The sequence below is a fragment of the Eupeodes corollae genome, chromosome 3 (assembly GCF_945859685.1).
Source record: "Eupeodes corollae chromosome 3, idEupCoro1.1, whole genome shotgun sequence".
Classification (NCBI taxonomy): Eukaryota; Metazoa; Arthropoda; class Insecta; order Diptera; family Syrphidae; genus Eupeodes; species Eupeodes corollae.
The window spans coordinates 19,158,623-19,183,403 of NC_079149.1; the positions used below are offsets into that span (position 1 = coordinate 19,158,623).

Genomic DNA, 24,781 nt, shown 5'->3' on the forward strand with positions numbered 1-24,781 from the left:
TATTCTCGGTATGTGTATCACCAACCACCTTTTGTGGAACGAAAACATACGCGATGTAGCCAAAAATGCCGCAAGATGTTTGGCTTTTCTAATGAGATGCAAGAAGTTTTTCTCCCCCTCCGATCTGGCTGATATCTACAAGACTTATGTATATATGTACGTCCAAAGCTTGAGTATAACTCCCATATCTGGGCTGGTGCTCGTGCAACTTACTTAAGCCTCTTGGACAGTATTGAACGTTGGTCATTTACGAGGGTCGTTTGAAAAGTCCGTGCAAAGTCAGACAGATTGCACTACTGGTGCATATCGAGGTTATTTACAGTTAGTAGCATGTCTTGCAAGAATACGCACCAAGTTTTAGCCAGGTCGGTCTATTGGTTGGTGTTTGATATTCGTTTGAAGTTTGGAGTCAAAAAATGAACGAAAAAGAATTTCGTGTGTTGATTAAACATTACTTTATGAAAGGCAAAACTCCTCAGGAGACTAAACAGAAGCTTGATAAGCATTATGGTGACTGCGCACCGTCTAGTAGAACAGTTAACAAGTGGTTGCTAAGGGTTAATCTACACACAAAAAAGGCGGAGACTTGTGATTCGCAAGGAATAATCTTCATCGACTATCTGGAAAAGGGTAAAACCATTACAGGTGAATATTATTCATTGCTATTGGACCGTTTGAAAACCGAGCTGGAAGAGAAACGTCCACGACTGGCCCACAAAAAAGTTCTTTTGCATCACGACGCAAAACTATTGGAATTAGGATTCCAAATCGTTCCACATCCCCTTATTCTCCAGCCTTGGCGCCGTCGGACTATTATTTGTTCCCCAATATGAAGAAATGGCTGGCGGGAAAAAAAATCAATTCACACGAGGAGGTGATTGCAGAAACTAATGGCTACTTTACAGACTTGGACAAATCCTATTATTCGAAAGGGGTCAACAAACTAGAGCAGCGTTGGACGAAGTGTATAAGCCAGAAAGGAAACTACGTTGAAAAATAAAAAAAGTTTATCCAAAAAAAATTAAGCAGTTTTTATTTTCGCACGGACTTTTCAAACTACCCTCGTAGATTGATGGGTGATATTACCATCATAAGATCATTTACGTCGCTTAAACATCGTAGAAATGTTCCTTGTTTCACCCTATTTTACCGTCATTTTAACGGTTATGCTCTAGTGAAATAGCCAGTTGCCTTCCTACCTTTAAACGATTCAACCGTAATACTCGCTCTTCTAGGAATGCTCATCAATACACCCTCGAGCCCAACTTCGGTCCTACTGTCAAGTACAGAGAATCGTTCTTAAGCCGTACTACAAGAATGTGGAATGCCTTGAAACACTCTGTCTTTCCCAGCCATTGCAATATTACGGAATTTAGATCTTTTTAATGCATCTTTTTTTTCAAAGTTATGTCAAATTTAAATTTATTTTATTGTTCTTATTAATTTTATTATATGCACATTTTAGACTTAATATTATAGCGTTCATGTTAGATTTATATTTTTCTTATTTTTTTTTATGAAATATACAAATTCTATAGGTATTTTAATTAAACATTGTATACATATAAATAATAAATATTCAGTACATTATGTATATATAACTACAACGAACAATTTGTATATATAAATATTTTTTTGTATTACTTTTTATTGTTAGTTTTAATATTAAATTTTTAAAAGAAATCAGAAAATAAAATCATAAAATAAAATATCAACTTATGCTAATAATATTATTTAAAATTACATTTAAAAAGAGTACATTTTATTAAAAAAAACAAAGGCATTTATTTTATATATAAATATATGTACGTTTAGAATAAATGCTTACACTTTTTATTTTTATATAGCTACACTTTAATATATTTTTTTTTGTTTTAAACTTTATTTTATACTAAAAACTATTATTATCGTTTTGTGTTAAAAATATTAAGTTATTGGTCCTATTTTATATCACACCATGTGTGATTTGTTATTGGACAGTTTTGTGTGATTTAAAATTAAATATCATCAACTAAATGGCCTTCAACAACAGAAGAATGATGGTATCGTCTTCGTTGCGAGAAATCTTCATTCTCATCATTGAGTTGTGTTGGAGAGAGGTCAACACCCGGGCAAGATGGTGTTACAACAATATGTTCATAACCATGCATTCGTTTTCTAAAAGTTCACATGAGCATAGTAGATATGAGGTATGTTTGAAAATGTTTAAACTTACCCAAAACAACGGAATATGACACTTTTCAGCCATCCAAAGAGGTTAAACTCTGCTGTGAGCCCTGGTTTAACAGCTGGATTAGCTGTTCCAACATAAAACCAAACGAAAAATACTACAACAAAACAAGTTAACGCATAATACCAATTAACCAAGAGCATCACTAATAATTTTGTCACAGCCTAGGAGTAGAAAAAAAAAAGAAAACATATGAAAACAAAATTCAATCAATCGTATTAGAAAAACGCACTCCAATTAAAGAAGCCCATCGATTACAATATCCAGAATACCAATTCTTTGTTTTCGAATGAATTGGAGGACGGATGGGTGCAACTGGCTCTTCTGTTTCATCGTTATCGGCTGCGTTTGTACTATTTGTTGTTCCTCCATTGCGGAATAACACCTCGTCTATGCTACTGTCAGGACTGTGATTTGGATTTGTGCTTTGTTCTGGGTAAATTTCAATTGTATTGTTTCTATCAGTCTCATTGTTTCTTGAAGGCACATGAAGTGGTGTATTTTGTTGCGATGATGGAGGGCTCTAAGGAAGAGAAAAATTCTGAATTCCATTTCTTTTATTGTGAGTTGAAAAGACATTTTTATTTACCTGTAAGTTTTTATGACGCACTCGATCTGGAAACAACAGATCCAAATCATTGTCACCCTGGACAGCACCATAGCGACGAGTTTCATAGGATGGACTTGATGCCTGAATACGGAATCTCTCCTCGCGCTGTTCTTGAATATCAAACGTTTGTGCGAGGGCAAAGTAAGAGTAGTCAATGCAGGCATAGGTAAGCAAGAATGGCATTGTAACAATTGGGGCGAGGAAATTAATATCACCAACCATGATGAATGTGATTGTTATAGCTGCCACTACAGCCATGGAGTAGAGGGGGACTTTATTGGGTCCACGCTAATAAAAAGGAAAAAACCATTGAAACTAATTAAAATAGAATAAAAATGTAACTTACTCCTTGTGCGAGAACATCGATTCCTGGAATAACATTTTCCTTTGCTATGCTCTGAAGAACGCGAGGGGTTCCGTACATTGCACCCAAACACGATGACATACTCGAGACATAGATTCCAGCTAGCAGGAGAAATTGTATTGCTGAAACTTTTACAGAAATCATAAAATCATTAAGGAGAGTAGCTCGGGTGCAGGTCGATCCAAGGAACAACACAAAAACCAGATACAAAAATGTTCTAAATAAAAACAAAGAAAATAAATTATTTTAAAGTTCTTGTTGGTCTTATTTTTGAGAATTCAACAAACTCACGAAGTTGCAAAAGCTGCAAGTGTTCCATTTGGAATATCAGTTGAAGGAGCCCGCAAATCACCACTCATATTGATACCAGACAAAACACCTGTGACAGTAGGGAAGAATACTCCAAATACTCGGAACCAAGAATAACCATCGTCGTATTTTTGCCATAAATTGTTTACAAAAGTCGTACTATCCCATCCAATGAATCCGTTTTCTAGAAGAAAACATTGTTTTTTTTTTTAACATGCAAACAAATCAACAAAAATTTATATGCTACTTTGATCTTCTCCCACAAAGCTTCCAACCATAAAATCCAAAGCCGATAGCAAAAGAATCATTAGCAACACAAATTGCAACTTAATGACCCATTTAACTCCCGCGACATTTATGACACCCAACAGAAGAACAGCAGCTGCAGCAAATCCTCGAATGTAGACTGTGTTTCCTGCTTGTCCCACCAATCCAGCCATTGATTCGCCAAAACCCATCACATTCAACGCACAACCCACGGCTTGTCCGAAACAATAGAGCAACCCCAGTGACCCTCCAAATCGAGAACCCAAAGTATGGGCAATTAAAAAGTAAACACCTCCACTTTCCACCCGACATCGTTCACAAATTCCAATCGCCGACAGAACTGACACTAACGCAATTACCACCGTACAGAAAATAATTAGGACAGCATTTATAATCCCAGCTTGACCAACTATCCATCCAGATCGAAGGAACACAATAACTCCGAACACATTGATGAGGCAGGACGTGAAGACACCATCCCATACACCGAATAATACTGGTTGCGATATGAAAAAGTTCGTTCTCCACCTGAGAAGAGTTTGAGTTCATCATGACTGCAAAATTTCCGACATCAATACTTACCATGGCTTATCTCCCTGTTCGCTGGCAAATATTTCGTTAGCTCCCGAAGCATGATGACCACCTGCAGCATAAGTATACTCGTTTCCAAGGTCTACAAAGCCGCCGGTGTTGGATCTTTGTCGAAAATTCGGCTCGTCATCGTCACCTAGACCATACCTAAAAATGGAATAAAGATTGAATGGTTTTAAAAAAAGTCGTTTATTTATGCTTGAGACTTCGTTTCCACTGTAAAACTGACCTCACTACTCAGACGTGTTTGAATTTTTTTTTTTTAATTAATCTTTGATACGAAAATCAATTTATTTATTTATTGAAAAATTTTTCGTAGAGAAACTTGTGTGTGTTTTTGAATATCGAAATTAATAGTATTTATTATATCAAATTTTGAAAATATGGATAATGTTTTACCATTGATCTTGGAATCCCTTAGTTCCAAACCTGAATCAGGTAATTTAAAAAATATATGATAATTTTACTAAATAAATGTTTTTTTTTTTTTTAATTTTTTATGAAGAGGAAACTGAGAAAAATCTTTTAAAAGAATTGAGGGCCAAATTCAAAGGTAAAAATCTTAAAAGCAAGAATTTAAAGAAAAGCTTCGAAGAAGCTATTGTTATCGGAGAAGATTTGGGAATAATACGATTGTTCAATGAAAACATACGAATGCCTTTTGCTTTGAAAAATAAGAAAAACAAGGAAGAGAATGCGGTACCACAACCAAGTCGAAGTATGTCTGTGCCTGCCAAAACCTCAAAAAAGGATGAATTGGTGAGATATTTGTGTTGTATTATTGGATTTTCTATTTAGTTAAATTTTTGTTTACTTTTGTAGGCTACAACTGATAGGATGCGTAGAGGTCGCAGCCGAAGAGGCAGTCGTAGAGGAAGAAGCCGTAGTCGAAGCCGTAGAGGACGTTCCCGAAGTAGTCGAAGACGGCGACGTTCACGAAGATAAGGAAATTGTATTTCAATTTTTTTTTTTCTAAATGTTAAATTGTACATGATTTAAAAAACACATTAAAATATGAAGTGCTTTGTAATCAAAGATCTAATTTTGGTTGGTTTATTTATTTTGATCAATTGGCAATAGTCTTTATTTTTGAAGTAATTTTTAACCACTTAATCGCATGTTGAAAAATGGAAACATGTTATAAATTGTTATAAATTAAAAAAACACATTTTTTTTTCTGTTGATTGGAAACTCGGAGAATTTTCTGATCCATTTTAGTCAGAGAGTGAAAACCTTATGGAGAAGATATTTTACAAACATTTTTCGAATATTTTAGAAACGCAAAACCTTAATTTTATGCCTACATGCAAGTAGGTTGAAGGTACAGGAATTTATTTTCGGTATTAATGCACTAAATAAGGAATATATGTAGATGTACAAATTCCTGCATAAATGTAATTTTTATCATAGGGTTTCCATCTTTACGGACTTTAAATTTGGTGGACACTTTAGCACTCACTCGAATCTGTCGTAAATGCTACTACTTAGAAACGAACGTTGGACAAAAAGCGAATTCGATTTCAATAATGATCACTTTAAAGTCAAATTTTGGAAAAAAAGAACTGTTGCTCTATTTATTAAGACACTAATTTGACGACATATTGGATTTCTTAAACTTTCCCTTTAAGTCAAATGTTGGAATGCATTTCGTGATAAGGACTTTCGTAATGTTAGTTTTTAAGGTGTCTAGAGTTCCAAGGTTCTTAAGGTGTTTCTCTTTCTCGCACAAAGTCGTAAATTTGATGGGAAAATCAAAAGTGAAATTCTGCGACTTATTTATTTATTTTGGTATACATTATTTTACATCAGGGTTTTAAAAAGGGTTTTTTTCGACAGGTTTGGGGCGTAGGATTGAAGCTGAAAGTAATATGTCTAACACTTATATTTTTGTAATCGCAATATTTTTCCTGATATCTAGGCACACCGCACTTTTTGTTATATTAATTCTTCCACAGTTGCAAAAAAAAACTATCTTCAATAACTTCCAGACTGTGTCATTTCATATCGAGGCACTTATCCGTGTAATATACATACATATGTATGTAAGTACTCTAAAAATCTACTATCGGCTTTTAGACTATTAGAATAAATTTAAAAAAAAAGAGGCTGGGATGCGACCCACACTGATTACTTCCCATCCCGTCTATCGATTTGTCTTGCTTAAAAGATTGTCCATATGTGCTCGAGCAATTTTTACCAAATTTTGCGTAATATTTTTTAAATGGACTGTTGGATTTTTATATAAAAATTACTGAATACGGAAAACAATATTTTCTGTGAAATAAAATAAGTTTGAAGCCAATATTTCAAATTTTTGAAAAGATATTTGAGTCGAAAATCATTTTTTACCGACTTTTGGTAATATCCACAATATGATTTCAAACTGGCATGTCTCAAAAGAGAATTCCTTCTCTGACCACAAATACATTCAGTTTGAGCTCAAAGATGCAGCAAATACATCTACGGGATTTCGAAATCACCGGAATACTAACTGGGAGCATTATAGGGAAGTACTAGCACAACTGCTTAATCACAACCTTCTTAAAAGCTCCTCCAGTAAAGATGAACTAGACCTTTCTGTAAATCATCTCACCAAAGCCTTAAATAAATCAATGAGATCTTCATGCCCTGTAACCGTTTTAAAGGGTAAAAAGAAACCTTATTGATGGCGTAAAGAACTAGAACCATTCAGAAAGAGCTGTCGCAAACTCTTCGACAGATCTAAGTACACTAGATCTCCTTCTGACTGGGACAATTTTCACCTTTTTTTCAAACTGCTATGGTAAAAAAAACACCCACGCAATTTTCTTGAGAGCCCTTTCTGCATTTTTCTGGCTTATTATCTGTATAACAAAATTTATTTGAAATCGATATCTCTTCTGGTTCTTGAGCTATGGACGACGAAAAAAACGTCGCGAACGTACGTACACACGCACGCACAGACATCTTTCTAAAAATCTTTTATTTCGACCTTGAAACGTCGAGAAATGTTATTACAATGACTTTCTTTGGAAAGTTAATAAATCAATTTTGTTTGCCCAATGGAATCCAAAAACTAAGGATATTATTGTTTTGACAGATCAAGATCACAAATAAATTGATCTATTTTGCCCAGGAATACCCCTAGCCCAGCTCGGGCAAAAGTTCTTCAAAAATTAAATTGAACATAAAGCGATTAAACACCACTAAAGGAGTCTGATGATCGGGTTGGTCCCCGTGAAATAGCTATAACTCCAGCCTATGAACTTGGTGGTAGCACACACAAGTTGTTGTTGTTTCATTCTAAATATTCAATACCCCTATAAGTTTTTTTTTTTTTGAATTTTAAGAAGTTATACATATTTCAAAAAACTTGACTTATTAGATTGAATCAGACCTATCAAAAACCTTAAATTGCTTTTACAAAACTTTGGTAATAGGACTTTTGAATCAAAGCAAACGTTGAGTAAATCAAAGATGACAAGTTTAGAAAAGTGAAGAGTTTTGAAGTTTAAATACAAATAGAATTCCAGAATTGAGGGATTTCATAAATTACTCGCACTTGGATAGGTAAACAAAAAAAAACAGTTATTCTTCAAAAATTCTTTACAAACGCTTGACCTTTGTTTTTTTTAAGTTGCTTTAAAAAATTAAAATTGGGTGTAACTTTGGCTATTGATAATTTCAAGGAACTTGCCACAGTTAAGGCTTGGAATTCCAAAAAAAAAACTTGGTTTTGTATGTCCGATATCGAAGAAATATGTATTCTTAATTACATCAAGTTTACAGACCGAGGGATTGAAGATGAATTGAGGAAGGATTTTGGAAGTTCAGTTTCTATGTCAAGTACATAGTTTGGTGTGTTGGTATTCCTTCAGTAGGCACTCCACTCGATTCATCAGAGTCGATTGTATTCAAAAACAGAATAAATAGCAAAGCACTGAGAAGGTATCACTGTTTGTACCATTACATACCGTTCCAGAGATCTTTTGATAAGACAGTTAATTTTTGTTGAATAGTCATAAAACTAAATCAATGATTAAACCATTCATTTTATATTTTGCAGTTCTATGAATTTTTTTATTGGAAAACATTGAGCTATTGGCCAGTTATTCCGCCTTGTAAGGTTGTGTCAGAGCCAATTTTGAACAAGAAATCGTCAAAAACGAGGTTTATCTTATAGACGTGAGAGTTGTGAAAATTATATAAGGAACGCATTCCAAACTTTTAATTTTATTGCACATAAACCTTAAAATAAAGTTTTAACGATTATCTCAAATGGTTTGCGTTTTATTACAAAAAAAATTATAGTAATCGTCCTTGGGAAACACGATAGAGGCACTTTCTTTAAGATTTCAGATCTGTTTTCTTACTCACTTAAGTCACGCAATTTGAGTTATATGTAAATTTATATGTCAATAGTTCTCTATATTCTAAATTTATGGTTTTATTAGTACAACTGGACTTGAAATGAACCTTTCAGTAAGTAAGTATGTACCTACAATCAGCAAAGGTATCTAATTGATTAAGAGCTTAAAAACAAACACACCAAAGTTGACACCTACACAAAATTGTTATTGTTCTATTATCTATCTCAAGACAAGTCTGATAGTGAGTTCAACAATTTGATGAATCATCAAAATGCTTTGATGGCCGTTTTGACCAAAAATGTAAACCAACTAAGAAATTGCTTACACTAAGATCTTAGAACAAATTTCTTTTTTTGTCTTACCGATTCCAATCGACTTCGGCACGTCGATACCCAGCCCGGTCACCGTTCTCGCCAGGCATAGTGGAAGTGAGTTTTGTATTTTACCTTTTGGTCTTTTGCCGTTTTTATAGTTTAACTTCTTTAGCTATGTATGTATGTTATGAAACTGCCCAAGACGATTTGTAAAAATCTTTATTTCAATTAACTGAGTTAAAAAAAAAAAAAATAAAACAAAAAAACAATTGGAATTTTCTATTCCTGTTGCGCAGATATTAATTGCTGACCAAAACACAGAATTATCAGTTCGAGTTCATCTTTAAAACCAAAGCAAAAGAAAACATGTGCGGCAAATCGATTAAGTTTTTTGATTTTTTCATATAAAACAAACTCTATCCACTATCCATTCTTTTCAGAATCGAATTTTACAATTAATTTAACATTTTTAAGTCTTTGATGAATGAAATTAATTTAATAATTTGTTCATAAAACAAAAAGAAAAACGACAGAATCTGATCCGAAGGAACACAAAGAAGGTAAAATTCTTTGGAAAGGAAAAAAGAAAATAGATAAATAGAAAATAATCGCCAACTTGTCAGAATGACGTAAACACCGTGGTACGTTGCTGGTTGGTGGAGAAAGCTTGCCAGAGCTCGGAGTTTAATCCAATTGGATTGCATCTATTTCTCAAGACATACTCCTAAAAAAGTGTTTCATATAAGAAAGTCATATATTTCACATCAACTACAGACTAAAGTAGGTTGCGGAGGGAACAGATTGTCATTTTTGACATTTGAACAATTGTTTTAGTGTCAAAAACTACTCCGAATATAGAATCGACATGATTATAATTTAATTTATTTGGAAAAGAGGAAATATGTAACAAAACCATTTTGAACAATCATTTTAAATTGTTTATAAAATTTATAATAGTGCTCACATGAAGACGAACGGCCGAAGCGACACCTTTTTAGCCGTCAGGGAACTTATTCTTGTGGAGTTGAGAATATAAGAAACTCAGCGCCACCAGCACACCCATCAATGAACTAAAAAAAGATGTCAAATAAAATGAGACAATATAGATTTCGAATGCAATTTTTATGAATGAAATGAAATATTGGGATAAATATCTTTAACTTTATTTTTCTCAAAGATCCAAGAAATTACCGAACTTCAAAATCTTTGCAGGAGGATTTTAAAACACTTAGAAATAAAACTTATTAAAAGTCTAACCCAATTCAAAGAACAACTTTCCGTGTTTTGGTTAATACCTTGTTTATTTAAAAAGTTGGTTTTGAAACTTTTAGCGGAGTCCGAACCCTACGTTTTGACAGTTGTCATTGGAGAAACACAAAACAAAAACGTTAGCAGGTGCATGAACCGTATTTGATTATTGGTAAGAACTTGTATAGGAGAGCTACGATGGAGGCGTTATTACATTTACTAAACAAAATTACCCTATATTACTTTTTATAATATTAAACTAGCATTAGAGAATATGGACATTTTTTAATGAATTCTTGAATTCTCATGAACATTAAAGTGAAAAGTAATTGTGTACTACTTCGAGGCCAAACCTCCAATCATTTAAATTTGCTCGGAATTGTAATTTCAATTGTAATTTTCCGAGATTTTTTTAAAAAGTAATGCATTCAAATATTTTCCTTTAAATCCTAATTTTTTAAAAATATTTTTCAATTAAAAAACATGCTATATTTAGGGATTCTAGCGAACAAAGAGGTTCTCTCCTGCTAAGAGAAAACGTGATATCAACTTCTCATATCCGCATCTTCTCTGACAGTCATGCTGCTATTAAATCTCTTGACGGTGTCTCAACCAACTCTCAAACGGCCTTCGACTGTCGATCGTCTCTTATGGAGATGGCGCAGCAATTTAACATTAACCTCTGTTGGGTGCCAGGCCTCAGAGACATCACAGGAAATTGTAGAGCTGATGAACTCGCTAAAAATGGAACGGTCATAGGTATACCGATAGCTACATGTAAACGTCTGCTAAAAGAAACAGCTTTTGCGATAGCAAACTCTAGGTGGCACAGTTTACCAACATGTGCAGCCACAAAACTCATATGGCCTTCATTAGACCTAAAGCGTTCTAAAAACTTGTTATCTCAAAGCAGACTTCATATTAGCTCCTTACGGAACACTGCTTTATAGGCAGACACGCAATACGACTTGGTGTAGCCTCAAATGACTTCTGCAGGAACTGTATGGACGAGGAAGAAGAGGAAACAATCTCTCACCTTCTTTGCACTTGCCCTGCTCTTTCACTAAGACGCAAACTTCATCTGGGAGACTACTCTTTTGATAATCCCAGTGAACTAGCTAAGAAGGATATCATTAAATTAAATTTTGAAAAATAATTAACCTTGAAAACACCGTTTTCGGTTGTTTTTAATATTTATAAGTAAGTGCTTTGGACTCAAGGGAAGCGGATGTATATGATTGTGGCTTCGGCTGGAGCTCCGCAGGTTACTTACTTTGCTTCAGAACTCCTGATTGTTTTTATGGAACTTAAACTGAGCTTGGAAGAAAACTATTTCATATTGGCGGGTGATCAACATAGTTATCCCAGAGGTAACCATCTTTTTAATTTGATGAATCTTTACAGCTTTGAATATGGCGTCGACCTGTTGGTTTCGGAAAATGCATCGTATCCATAAATTCAATAAATATATACATTTGTATATATTTGTTTTTAAATAATGAACAATTTATTTAATTTTGAATTCGTGTGTTCTTACCGAGAAGCTGATTGTGAAACGTCAAAATCATTCTCCACTAACTTTGTAGCCGAATTTTTTACACTACCTGCGTCGAAGAGGAAATTTCAACTACTTTTGTAGTTAGAATTAGCCAATCAGAATCCCTTTACTACGTAGCCACTAGCTTTGTGAATGCAACCAATGTTGATTAAGGAGAACTACAGGTTATCAATTAACAAGCACTAGGACCGCAAGATCCGGTCAGTTAATTCCAGTGACCCTACTATGTTCCCTAAAATCAACAAGATATTCAGAAAAAAGAACGAAAATTAAGGTTGAGCTTCAGCTCATGTTCAATTCAATACAAAATAAAAAGTCAGCAGGTGTCAATGGTATATCCAACGTTGTATTAAGACATTTACCGATGGAGGCAATTGACATTTACACCACACTCTTCAATAATGCACGGAATAATTCATATTATCCAGTGCATTGGAAGACAGACGTGGTTCATCCTCTCCCGAAAAAAGGGAAAGGACAACTGCAACCCGTCAAATATTCGGTCAATTAGTCTTCGTCTGAGCATCAGCAAAGTTTTCGAAAAGATCATCAATAGGGCTCTGACTATAAGTGGGCTGCGGACGACAAAATAATTCCGGATAAACAGTTCGGGTTCAAGGCGAGTCATACACAATTCATGCTGCGTTTAAACTTGTTTCTGATATCCAATAGAATAAATCAAAACAGCAATGCACAGGTGCTGTTCTGGTTGATTTGGGAAAGGCCTTTGACACCGTATGGTTAGAGGGTCTTTACCTAAAACTGAACAAGCTGTTCATTTGGCCAGCTGCCAAATAATGACTTTCCAACTAAGGCATCTTTATTGGAAAGTTGACTGGAAAGTTTGTCAAGAAAAATTTCCCTAACTATCAAGTAAAGTCTACTTCTATCAAAATGACAGTTCATCATGTTTTTTCAGTTAAGTGAAAGCTGAACTTCATTACTCTATGGGTTATTAATTTTCTGCAAAACATCATTTAATTATTTCTATAAAAGGGTTCCTTGTCATTTAAAAAAGAAATAAGTAATATTCAAAATATAAATCGTGATGGAGTTGTAGCTTACCTGTGGAGTGTTTTGTAGACAATAATTTTGCTTGGTCGTTTTTGTACTATGAACTAAAACTAGAGGTTTGTGTAGTAAAGTTCTAAATTTGAAATTCATGACACTTGAAAAGCTAACTAGCCGCCTTAGTCAAAATGCACCTTCAAAGAATGCAGTTGACTGCGAATTAAGTCCCTTGTGTTTTCTGAACATGGCCAATGTAACTTCTACCTCAACATTCCTAATTAAAAATGGTCTTCAATAGGGAGCGGTGAATTTGCCGATTCTTTTCAGCATTTACACCAGCGATCTAAGAGGTAGTCTTACAAAAGCAAATGCGTACGCCGACGATCTAATTGGGTACAGAACGGCCCGAAAGGTTGAGGTTATTAGAATTATCTTGCAGCGTGATTTCGACAAAATTCAGCGATATTGCGACGAATGGAAACTGAAAATAAATGTCCAGTTGTCGGAGACAATTCTGTTCCGTACTGCGTTGGCTATAGGGCCACGAGGTATACGTGCAAAAGTTGGCGCAAGATGGTCATCGTTGATCTTCACGAGCAGCCATTAGCGAGCAATCTGGTTAGATCAGTATTTATATTTCGACAGACATATAAATGCTGCTCTGACCGTGGCCAGAGGAGCCTTCGCTCTGACGAAAAGGCTGTTTTACAGCAGTCGGCTTGACCCCAGAGTGAAGGTAATTTACTACATGACCCTCATACGGCCGATGATCGTTTATGGTTGTCCTGTGTGGTTCAACGTTGCCCCTTCCCAGATGGAGAAGTTTCGGGTGTTCGACCGGCAGTGTTAACGACGCTGTACCGGCTTATATCGAACAGCCGAATATTCTTTCGTGCATTACTTATCCAACGAGATCCTATACAACGGGGCTCGAATCAACAGAAATGACAATTTTGTAATAAAAACTCGTTCGAGGTCACATTGCAAGAGCTATGTCTTCGACCAACAATTTAATTTTCGATGCGTTCTATCCGAACGACGAGTATTTTGAAAATGCACGCTTGAGCGGCTTCATTCCACCAGAGGCATTCCTCTTTTTAGACAGATACGGTCTGATACATGATAGAATGGTAGTTCCCCTAATCTACCTCCTCAGATGACAAACAGTGGATAGGTGACTCCTGTACATGTACAATCGGGACGCCATAGCATAAGGCGGAACAGAGCTCCTTCGGTTCAATAGGGCTGTGTCCGAACGGGACCGAACTGATCGGGTGAAGCAGGAGAACCAGTTTTGGTGGCTTCAATCGGCACTTCATAGTGTGTCGACGGAATGGGGTCTTAAGCCTTGACCGGCTTACATACTTGTTTTATAGTTTTAGAGCACAACAAAAAATACAAAAAAAAATAAAAAAAAGACAACATAAAACGTTAGATAGTTAGATTTGATGCTGTGGTTGTTCTAGTTTTAAGTAGTTTATAAGTAGAATAGGTAGTTTAAGTTAGCTTTAAGTTTTATATTAAGGACCTTATTCTAAGTAGTTTTAAGTAAAAATAAATAAGGATCTTGATATCAGTTTTTTTTTTAATTTTCTAATAAATACAAAAATAAATAAAATGTGGATAAAAAAAACTTAATTTTAACGGCCCAGAAGAACTATGGAGTGAAATTTTTAGACAAATTTATTTGAAGGCTTTTAACGAAAATAAAAAACCTACAATAAATACTAAGACTTTATATACTATTTAAAAAGGTTATGTTTCAAAATCCAACGTGAGTAGGAAATTATAAGCTAGGCTTTGAACTCAGAAGAGGCAACATTGTTTGACTTGTTTTACAGAAACAAGTTATAAGTGAATTTTATTTGTTAAGCATGGTTCAAATAAGCATTTCAAGTATAAAAGCTACTGAACTAAATATTTTATGAAACAATTCTTTTTTAAATATTACTGGCCAGAGAAAAACCGACTTGACTACATAGCTTTCCATAACATGTGACATAGGTAGCGCTACGCAACGAGTATCCGATGCGTAACCTTCCATTAGATTAGATTTTTTTTGAATGAGTATAAAAAGAAAATAGTATCCTTTATATGAACAGCCTGAGCTGTAGATTAATTATAGCTATGTTAGGTTAAAGTGCCTGTCCGTGATGGAATAGGACACACTTAGGCCAGTTTAATGGCCCATTGTAATCATAGCTATACAAGATTGAAATACAATTCAAAATCCTTCTTGTTTTAATATCTTTATTTTATTTATCAAAAATACTATCCTAAACGACTTTATTTTGGTTACGTTCGTTACTACTTCTTATTTGGTGTTTTTTTCTTCACCACCGGTTGAGATTCTTCTTCACTTTCGGATGACGATTCATCAGTTTCTTTTTCTTGTGAGATAATTTCCTTAAATTCCTTTACTGTGATCTTCTCGGGTACAATTTGAAGCAGGAATTCTAGAGAGTCATCTTTACTCACATACGACGATAGATGTTCGTATTGAAGTGTGTTGCCTTGTTTGCAATTTTTGTAAGCGCTTTTTGCCAGTTTTTGAATGAATAATTCCTTAAAATTAAAAAAAAATTGATAATAAGTGATTTTTAGTACAAAACAATTTAAACTTACTGCAGACTTTTCAACAACAAATAGAACTTCATTGGAAATGTTTCCTGTGTCCACGGAACTTTTCATTATTGTTCTTACTCTGCTCAAAGGGAAGGATCTTTCGGTGTTTTTGTTTTTCGAGGACTTTGGTTCAACCATATTGATTTTTGTTTTGTTGTTTGTTATTTTTATTAATTATTTAAAATTGTTAATTAAGACAAATAATTCCGCCTTAAAGGTATAAAATAAAAATAAAGCCGACTACGAGCTGGCTGAGTTGAAGAATGAAGCGAAAAAAAAAACAGAAAGCCGCCTAAATGTCAAAATGAAATAATAAATACACCTGAAGTTGGTGCTGTTTGATCTAAATTTCAGTGAAGCCAAAATGACTTTTACAAATAGTACTCTTAAAATGTAGCAACTCACAAAGTATGTTGGAGTAGATACAGTTAAACAAAATGAATCAAATATAAGAGTTTTAATTAACCCTAGAATGATAACCATATTTCATAGACCATAAGTGATACACATGATTTATACGTTAATTCGACGTAGGTTATCTTTCTAGGATTAAATTTACAATTAATTTTTTGATGATTTAGCCAGGATCGTGGTCGGATTAATTAATTATTCAAAAAAGTTTTTAAATTTGAATTCTTTTTATTAAAAACGAATGCATTTCGGTTCTCAGCTGCGGAACCATCATTAGCGGACCAAAATTAAACAAAAATACAATGAGATTATATAAATTACAATTTACAAAAGCTTGACTTTAAGAGAAAACAAAACAAAGAGTGTGATAAGCACTGTTTTGAGTAAATTGTTCCAGGTTCTAAGTTCATGAGATTGTTGTTGATATATATATATATAGATTCATATGCCTCCAGTTTATTAGATTTGTTTATTTTTTTTAAAGGCTTAAAATTATTGTTAAAGTTATTGTGTGTGGACTATCGTTGTCTGGGTTAATTATGTGAGCTGCTATTGCTTTGTCTATCTCTTTCTTTTTCCCGGATCGATGCATGGTGTTCGTTGAATCTAACATCTGCAGCTCTTCTTGTTTGTCCAATGTATTTTTTGTTGCAGTTAGAGCAAGAAATTTGGTAAATGCCGCTGCATCGATAAGTTGGTATGTAGTATTTTGTTGATCCTAGGATAGATTTTAATTTGTTGTTGTTGTATGTATTTAAACTTGTGTTTTTTTTTTAAATAACGTAGTGATGTTGCTGAGCGTTAAACTCTTCGAGTGTTTTTTGATCAAATGGTTTATGACTAATTTATCGTAGCCGTTCACATCAGCTATATGAAGTATTTGTTGGTATTCTTTCATGTAGCTTTCGACTGATAAATGTAGACGGCATAATCTGTAAACCATTGAATGGAAGGCTGCAATTTTTTGTTTATAGGAGCAATACATTCACGTAGCCAGGGGGAGGCTAGAGGGCTCAAGCAACCCCCCCTCCCGAAATGATTTAAAAAAAAATATTTGAACAAAAGTTTGTTTATTCTCTTATTAGTTCCTCACTACTTATGTAAATTGTTTTGAAATCATGTTCCTTTAATAAACGTTATCCAACTTAAAAACTAAATTCCTAGGATTCTTAAACTAAATTGATTCATATTAAATAAAACTTTTATCTAAAATTAAAAACGTTGTGGCCTCTTTCACGTTGGACGGATCCAAAGATTACCATCGAGTATTACACTACCAGGTAACAGGTTTATTGAAAGGCATGACAGCATTCTTTCATTTGTATTGCTATTAGTCTTGAAGAAATATCCACCAAGACGTGGGCAATGTCTTCAAAAGCATCAACTCTGTTAGCAGCAATTCAAAGAAGTGATTTTCTGGAAAGCCTCATAGTATGCGAAATTTTTTTTAGTTTAATGTTACCCTTATCAATTTTCCTTCGTGTCTGCAACAAATCACACGAAACAAGTCTTAAGTTCTCTTAAGAACATAAAAGAAACTGCTAGAGACTTTTTCAGAGACGCTTTTCAATCCGCATCACAACTTGCCAGGCATTTTTTGAAGTCAGCATAAAAATTCCAAGGCTTTCTTTGAAACAAACAACGCGCTCTAATCCAGAAACATCATGTCCAGAAGACTATTTTAGAGTTTCTATACTTATTCCCTGTCTAGATTCTCTTATACAAAATCTTACTGACAGATTTATGGTCAACGAGGACGTTTTACTATCGTTTCAAGCTCTGCTTCCAGGTTTTGCTGCCGCCAATCGATTAAATGAAATGGAAAATCTAACACTCTACTTCAATGACGCAATATCCTTGTCAGATGTTAAAGCGGAGTACATACTCTGGTGCGAAAAAATTTCATTGATGGATCCCTCTTCCGATGTTCTCAAACTGCTAGATATATATGACAAGACCTACTTCAGGAGCATAAGCTACTTGCTTACAATTTTTACCACACTACCAGTTACAACAGCTAGCGTTGAAAGAACCTTTTCAACCATGAAAAGGATCAAAACAGTATTCCGAAGCGTTATGGGCCATCCAAGACTAAGCGCACTTGCAATGCTGTCTGTTCACTCAGGTATTGATGTGGATCCAGATGAAGTGATCGACATTATGTCTAAAAAAAGACAAGGCGTTTATTGCTGTAAAAATCCAAACTATTTACTTAATTAAATACAAAAAAAAATACAAACAAAAATAAAACATTTACATTATGTAGTTTTTTTTTTAATTTTTGCATATAGAATTACTTCTTCGAAATTGATCGGGTGTGGAGCAATATGAATCATTTGTTATGTATCGATCTGTGGATGTGGGTTTTCTGTAGACACTGAACTCAAAGTTTTTCCCTTTTTCTCTCGGTCAAAACGTCACCATCGACATACCTTTGAGGTAGTAGGACTTCGTCTACCTAGGCTCCACTATTAACGCAAAAAACAATACCAACGCTGAAATCAAACAAAGAATAACTCTTGCTATACGCTGTTTCTTTGGGCTAAAAAAAGCAATTGAGTGGTAAAGTCCTTTCTCGGAGGACCAAAGTGTCGTTATGTAAGATTCTTATGATCCCCGTCCTGCTATACGGTGCAAAAGCATGGACTATGACAAAAGCCGATGAAAGCACCTTGGGTCGGTTCGAGAGAATGGTTCCTTGTGATCTACGGTCCCGTATGCATCGAATGGGATTGGAGGAAGAGATATAACGACGAGTTGTACGGGCTGTGTAGCAACGTAGACTTAGGCAGATGGGTGAAAGTCCATCGACTAAGATGGCTGGGTCACCTAGAGCGGATGAAACCCAGTGCTCTGGCCTGGAAAGTCTTCAAATCCACACCAACAGGACAGCGCAGTAGAGGAAAACCACGAATCAGGTGTCGAGCACAAGTGGAAAGTGGTCTCACCCAACTTGGAGCGCGAAACTGGAGACATCTAGCTGGGGACCGAGCTAGATGGAGAAGTTTGTTTGGTGAGGCTCTAGTTCACACAGGACTGTAGCGCCACCTTAAGTGAGTAATAATAAATATAACTGGCCCCTATTGTTGATTTAAAAAATATTAAAACACAATTGTGTTACGTACTATTTTTAAAATCACAACTTGATCTTTTAGTGGATTTAATTTATAAAATTTCAGATCCATGAAATTTTTGATTTTTTAATTCTACTTAGTTAAATTAAAAAAGTTCAAACACTTGCAACAGATACTTGTTTTTTAGAAAATCTGAGAACAACTTTGCTTTTTCAAAATAATAAAGCTTTTTTTATAAACATTTAGCTCTTTCCTTAATTTTAAATGTTCATCATGTAGAGACCCCTTAAAAATCATTTCTAATTTCCAAGAATTATACGATACAAAATTATTCTTGGTATCACTTTAGCAATTTTGACAACTAGACAACTGACAATTTTATGACAGGTGAATGTGATGTCAACATAGGACGTGTAAAAAAATTCCTCTACTCAACTTATAAATGGATCAAAAACTTTAAAACTTGTTAAAAAATTAATCCCAAAATTGCAACATTTCAAAATGCCTAGTATCGACGACAGAGTCGTTGAAAAATTAAACAACGAAATTGGAAAAGATTTCCAAAAGCTTTATCGTGCCTCTTGTCTCGTAGACAAATATAAACAACGTTATACTGAAATAGAAGACAAGGTACCTAAAAATACCTCTCTGAAAATTTGTGTTTTTCCTCAAATCTCAAAATCCCTTTTTAGTTAAATTATGATGACGAAAATAACACCTCAAGCATCCGAGCAGCTCTCCAAAGCGGAGAAGAAGCTTGCAAAAGTATTGATTTTCAAATGGAAAAGCTAAATCGTTTCCAAGAGAAGCTGTCTGCAAAGATCCACGAATCAAATCGAATCCTTCACGGGGTAAAACCACACCTAGAAAAGGTGCGACATCTCCAGAGATTAGTTGAGTATTTGAATGTTGTCAGAGACATTCAAGACATAAGGTAGGCATTTCATTTCCAGTTCAAAGAAAAGGAAGAGAAGGCATCATCTCCACTTATTTGTATTCCTCTTACAGTGCTTCACTCACTTCTGCTATAAATGGACGAGATGAAACGAAAATGGTCAACTTGTATCTTTCACTAAGTGGAGCTCATGATTCTGGAAATTGTGTCATTGGCAGATTAGACTCAGTTGAGGCTCCATTCCTGCAATCATTCGCCGTTAGAACAGCTGTCTATTGGCACGGACTTCTAAAGGAGAAGTTTTCAAAGTTTGTCTTTCCTCATTTCTTTCTCAAGCATTTTAAAAAGTTTTTGAATTTTCAGTGAATTTGAAACACTCCTTAAAAACATCCGATGGGCAAATCAAGGCCAGGATATGCTTAAGTTCTCCCCATCAAAAGATAACTTAGCCAAGTTAACACTAATTGCCGAGTATTTATTTTTGGTAAATTTCAAAAAATACATCTTCTCGGAGAAACTTTCAATAACATTCTTTTTCTGCAGCTGAAATCTCCAAATGAAGAATCCGAACCTTTGCAAATTATCACCCCAAGTATACTCCTGCAGCCTATAAGCACAGTTACGAAACTTCTCCTCAAGCAATATCGAACACGGTAGAAACTTTATTACTTGGGTCTTCTCAGTTTTAAAGCTTCTCTCTCTCCCTTCAGATTTCTGTTTCACTTCACTGGCACAAAGCAAACCAACCGCTTGGACAAACCCGAGTGGTATTACACACAAATCCTCAACTGGATCAAGGACACACACTTGTTTGTTGGCAGGAGTTTCCAACAGGCATGTGTCAGGGCCGGGAGAGTGGATTTTAATATTCGGGTAAGGAAAATAACTCATTGCCCAAAAGTCCTTTATAACTTTTTCATCTTCCAGCTTGAATTCATCCGAGGCCTTGTTCAGTTGTCTATTGAAAAACTCTCCTCCGACATTGACGAAATCTGCCACGATGAAAACCTCTTTGCTCATCTTCTCGATGAGACTCTATCCTTCGAAGCTGAGCTCCGGGAGACTTTTGGCTATCCAGCAAGTTTCCCCAGCGCCATCACAGTCATCACACAACCAACATATCTTTTGAAATGGATTTCCTTGGAAGAGCGATGTATGTCCAGTCCACTTTCTCATCTTCCTCTCCATTCCAACTGACTGCCTATTTTCTTCTTTGTAGTTTGTGCGGATAAAATGGACCAGATCCTGCAGGGCTATGACCCATGGACACTCATCGACCCAGGCACACATGACGAACTAAAGATACCCAAATGTGCTGATCAGTTCATAAGACTCCTCGAAGCCATCAAGGATCGTTATTACTCCCTGATTCAACCGGGACATCAGCTGCAGTTCCTCAACCTTCAACTGGAATTGATCGACAACTTCCGAAGGAGATTGGTGCAGTTGCATAGCTCCGCCGTCGTCGACAGTATCCAGGTCTTAAATGCAATAAATTATATCAATTCCGTGCTTCGAGAGTGGGGAGAGAATGTTGTGAGTTTTCTCTTTCGTATTTTTAAAGACAGCTTAACACGCATTCTGATCTACAGCACTATTTACACCTTCATGCGGCTCTGGTGGGACCGAATGCCAACGAAATTAACTCAGTATTCGAACATCCTGTCGAAGAATTGGAACATTGGCAACAGAAGCTTGTCAAGAATCTAGCAACGAAGGCGGTGAATGAAATCAAAGCTAAATCAATGCCCTATCGTCATGATAAATGGCAATCGCTGTCGGAAAACATCTCGAGAGAACCTTTTATGCTCTCGACGAGTGCTGGGGAAATGTTTCAGGTGAGCAAGAATGCAAGAACTTCCAAGAATCAGATGTTAGTGACTCCACAATCATTCCTTATCCTTGAATAAAGAAGGACAATTAGCGGAGCTAAAAAATCGTTCTTTCTTTTCAGGTAATGGTGACAACATTGCACAACCTGGAGAAGGACCTTTCCAGCAACCTCTTCAACCTTGCCCTGCGTTTGATAGCCAAACAAATGGACGACTACTTCCTGGACAGTATGGTTATGAACACGAAGTTCTCATCGGCCGGAGCGGCGCAATTCAACTACGACATGACAAGAAATCTTTTCGCTTTATTTGGACAATACTCTAGGCGCCCAGATTTGCTATTCAAGAAGTGAGAAAGTCCTTATTTTTCACTCACCCTTGGAAGTCTATTTTTTAAATGATTTTTTCTTTTTACAGAGTTCATGATATTTGTAAGTTATTAACCATTCCTCGAGGGTCAGCAATGCTTCTTCTCGAAACCCTAAAAGGCGACGAGTATCCCTTTGAGGAGAAACAAAAAGCTCTCAAAGAACTCGGCGTTATCCACTTCAATCCCAGCACTAGTCTCGATGTAATCGAAAGGAGAACGGATATTCGATTGTTTTAAGAGAGGATCAGGGTATTTTTTAAAGAGAGATCCTTGGAGCACAGTTTTTAAGTGAAGAATAAAATTTTGAGATAAAATTTAACTGACAAAAGTTTTTTCTTTTTTATTGAAATTTTGTTTGTTTTGTTTTATGCGTAAAATAGTTGTTTGAAAAAATTAGCCTAACCAAAAATATGAAGAGAAGCACAACTAAATGCCTTTCCGCAATTTCTCGCCGACTGTGAATTCTGTCATGCCCTTGCCAGAGACACCGCAGGTGCCGATGCCTACGCGTCCTTCGACATTCTCGGGCGATGCAAATATACTTTTTACCTTCATTCCGGGTTTCTTTGAATTCTTCGTAGTGAAGTTAAGCCACTTGTTTTTGTCGTGTTCGCGTTCCTCTTCGAGTTCCTTGAAGCGTTGTTGTTTCTTTTGTTTGCGTTTTTTGAGGTATTCTTTTTGATTCGGTCGATGTCGTCTAAGAGAACAGTTTTTTATCAAATGCACAAGAATTGGAAATACCCATTTGACACTTACTTTGTTGATGGGAAGACTTCATTACGACTTGTACGTTCTTTTAGCTCTTTTAACGTTGTTGTCGAACGATTTTGATATGCCTCGAATATTACACTAACCTCACCCTCAACGGTTATGCCCTCGATGGTGGCATCATAGTAGACACCATCTTCAGTCCATTTAGCTTGGCATTTATCGCCAATTTTCCACACTTTTGCCGGGCAAACGAGTTTCTCGGCTTCCAGTAAGGCAGCTTCGATTTCATCGTAGTACGATGTTGAGGTGGCTGGTTCGACATACGAAGATTTCTTTTGTTCTTCGAGTTGTGTCTTGATTAGATCTCTTGTAAGTTCTATTACTTCTTCGAGATCTTTTTTCAGCTTAAGCAACTCGGAATTTTCAGGATCTGTGAGGAGGGCAGCCTCAACCTGAAAATTTAGGTTTTTTTTTGTGTTTGTTTTAGGATGTTAAATATTTTTGGAAGAGTTCGTAAGGGTATGGAAAATTTACCTGTTGTAATTGTAGTTTGTAACTTTGTAAATCATCTGCCATTTCTTTGTTTGAAAATAATTAATTTAAAAAATCTATTTATTTTTATTACTTTAATATTTTTAACAAACAAAAAACTATTTTTCTTTTCCAAAACACGTCCCTTTGTTTGACAGCTCTGTCAAAATTTTGTTAAATAAAAGTGATGCCAATATTCCCATATAAGGCGAGCATAACACTGAGCACGTTTTATTTGACTAATTAGTGGTTGGATTTCGAACTATTCTACACACTTGATCGTGTGTTTGAAAATAGTTTAATAGTTTAAAAAACTCCAATTTTAAGGTAAATAAATAAAGCAAAAGTTGTTTCCATTAAAACTAACAACAACAGTAGTTTTGTTTAAGGAGGCTGGTTAAAGCTATCAATGTCTTTCATGACTTAATCTACTTATTGTAATTTTTTGGCAGGTCAGGTATTACGGTAGATAGATATTTTTATTCAATAATTTTAAGGTTCTCGTTACATATATTGTTTGGTTTAAGGAATAAATAATAAGGCATGACAAAAATGTCGTGTGCCCGAGTGACAATGATATTTAATTTTATATTCAATTTAAAATCAATTTAAAATCATACAATTTTTAGTTTTTTTCAAGTAATTGTTACTAGTAAAATTTACTTTTAATTCAAAATACAAACAAAATTGTAGTTTAAAAATGTTTATCTATGATTCTTCTTCTCTAGACCAACGCCTCGGTAACTTACTGTTTTATTGTCGCTAAGATAGTTTTTTTTTCGAAAAAAGGTCTCCTTAGCCTCTTTATATTAGACATACATACACCGATGAAGTAGATAGTGTTTTCATTTACTCCCATATTGCATAAGGAGCAAATATTAACCAAATCATTTCTGTGTGGCATACAATTTAGGTTAAGAAGTTTACCTCTTACTTTAAAAATAGTTCCAATAGTTTTTCTTGAAAAATCGAGCCTAAAGTAATTATGTTCATTTAGATTATAGTTAAGTTTCGAATAAATGAATGTGCTCCTTTCATTTTCATCTATCGATTGGATAACCTAGTAGAGTGCTTTTTTATCTGGAGACCAGTACATTTATTCAGTTCTAGAATAATATTACAATTTGCATCAAGATCAACCCAATCCTTGTAGAATCCAGTTTTTTGACGCATGGCACTTCTCAACATAATATTTCGCAATCGGTTTTGGGTCCATGTTAATCACCTGTATCAAATAGTCTGCGCTCAGCTTCAATGTTGATACAAATAGGGTTGAAAGCCCTGTTTCTAAAAATGATACATGTACTTAGAGGGAGGAGAAATACATTTCTAAGGAAGAATCGAAGCAAATTTTCAACAATTTCGTATTTCCGAACACCCCAGATCTGTGCTCCATAAAACAGAACTGCTTTTGCAGTTGCATTAAAAACTTCATATTTAGCGTTTGTTGATATGTTGTTATTATTAAAAATGTTCTTCAT

At 35.1% G+C, this 24,781-nt stretch overlaps 5 protein-coding genes across 5 annotated transcripts; 2 read left to right on the plus strand and 3 right to left on the minus strand.

Moving 5' to 3' along the window:
- Positions 1–1,853: 1,853 nt before the first annotated feature.
- LOC129951367 (solute carrier family 12 member 8) lies at positions 1,854–9,607 on the minus strand. The gene is made up of 9 exons (XM_056063477.1): positions 9,083–9,607; positions 4,363–4,518; positions 3,761–4,308; positions 3,496–3,697; positions 3,187–3,421; positions 2,820–3,128; positions 2,463–2,753; positions 2,216–2,394; positions 1,854–2,157 (listed from the first exon to the last, which is right to left on the minus strand). Exons 1-9 carry the CDS (start codon positions 9,139–9,141, stop codon positions 1,998–2,000), a joined length of 2,139 nt encoding a protein of 712 aa, XP_055919452.1. The 5' UTR covers positions 9,142–9,607; the 3' UTR covers positions 1,854–1,997.
- Positions 4,649–5,414, plus strand: LOC129951368 (uncharacterized protein DDB_G0287625-like). The gene is made up of 3 exons (XM_056063478.1): positions 4,649–4,809; positions 4,877–5,130; positions 5,194–5,414. Exons 1-3 carry the CDS (start codon positions 4,755–4,757, stop codon positions 5,314–5,316), a joined length of 432 nt encoding a protein of 143 aa, XP_055919453.1. The 5' UTR covers positions 4,649–4,754; the 3' UTR covers positions 5,317–5,414.
- A 5,477-nt stretch (positions 9,608–15,084) lies between the features above and the next one.
- LOC129951210 (chromatin accessibility complex 16kD protein) lies at positions 15,085–15,757 on the minus strand. Its single transcript, XM_056063250.1, has 2 exons — positions 15,477–15,757; positions 15,085–15,416 (listed from the first exon to the last, which is right to left on the minus strand). The coding sequence occupies exons 1-2, from the start codon at positions 15,612–15,614 to the stop codon at positions 15,159–15,161; spliced, it is 396 nt and encodes a 131-aa protein (XP_055919225.1). The 5' UTR covers positions 15,615–15,757; the 3' UTR covers positions 15,085–15,158.
- Positions 15,758–19,342: 3,585 nt separating this feature from the next.
- LOC129951111 (RINT1-like protein) lies at positions 19,343–22,377 on the plus strand. The gene is made up of 11 exons (XM_056063122.1): positions 19,343–19,591; positions 19,654–19,895; positions 19,970–20,164; positions 20,220–20,340; positions 20,400–20,509; positions 20,567–20,729; positions 20,784–21,009; positions 21,076–21,392; positions 21,449–21,694; positions 21,811–22,037; positions 22,106–22,377. Exons 1-11 carry the CDS (start codon positions 19,463–19,465, stop codon positions 22,293–22,295), a joined length of 2,166 nt encoding a protein of 721 aa, XP_055919097.1. The 5' UTR covers positions 19,343–19,462; the 3' UTR covers positions 22,296–22,377.
- Positions 22,373–23,455, minus strand: LOC129951112 (survival of motor neuron-related-splicing factor 30). The gene is made up of 3 exons (XM_056063123.1): positions 23,304–23,455; positions 22,815–23,221; positions 22,373–22,755 (listed from the first exon to the last, which is right to left on the minus strand). Exons 1-3 carry the CDS (start codon positions 23,343–23,345, stop codon positions 22,485–22,487), a joined length of 720 nt encoding a protein of 239 aa, XP_055919098.1. The 5' UTR covers positions 23,346–23,455; the 3' UTR covers positions 22,373–22,484.
- Between the last annotated feature and the right edge of the window lie 1,326 nt (positions 23,456–24,781).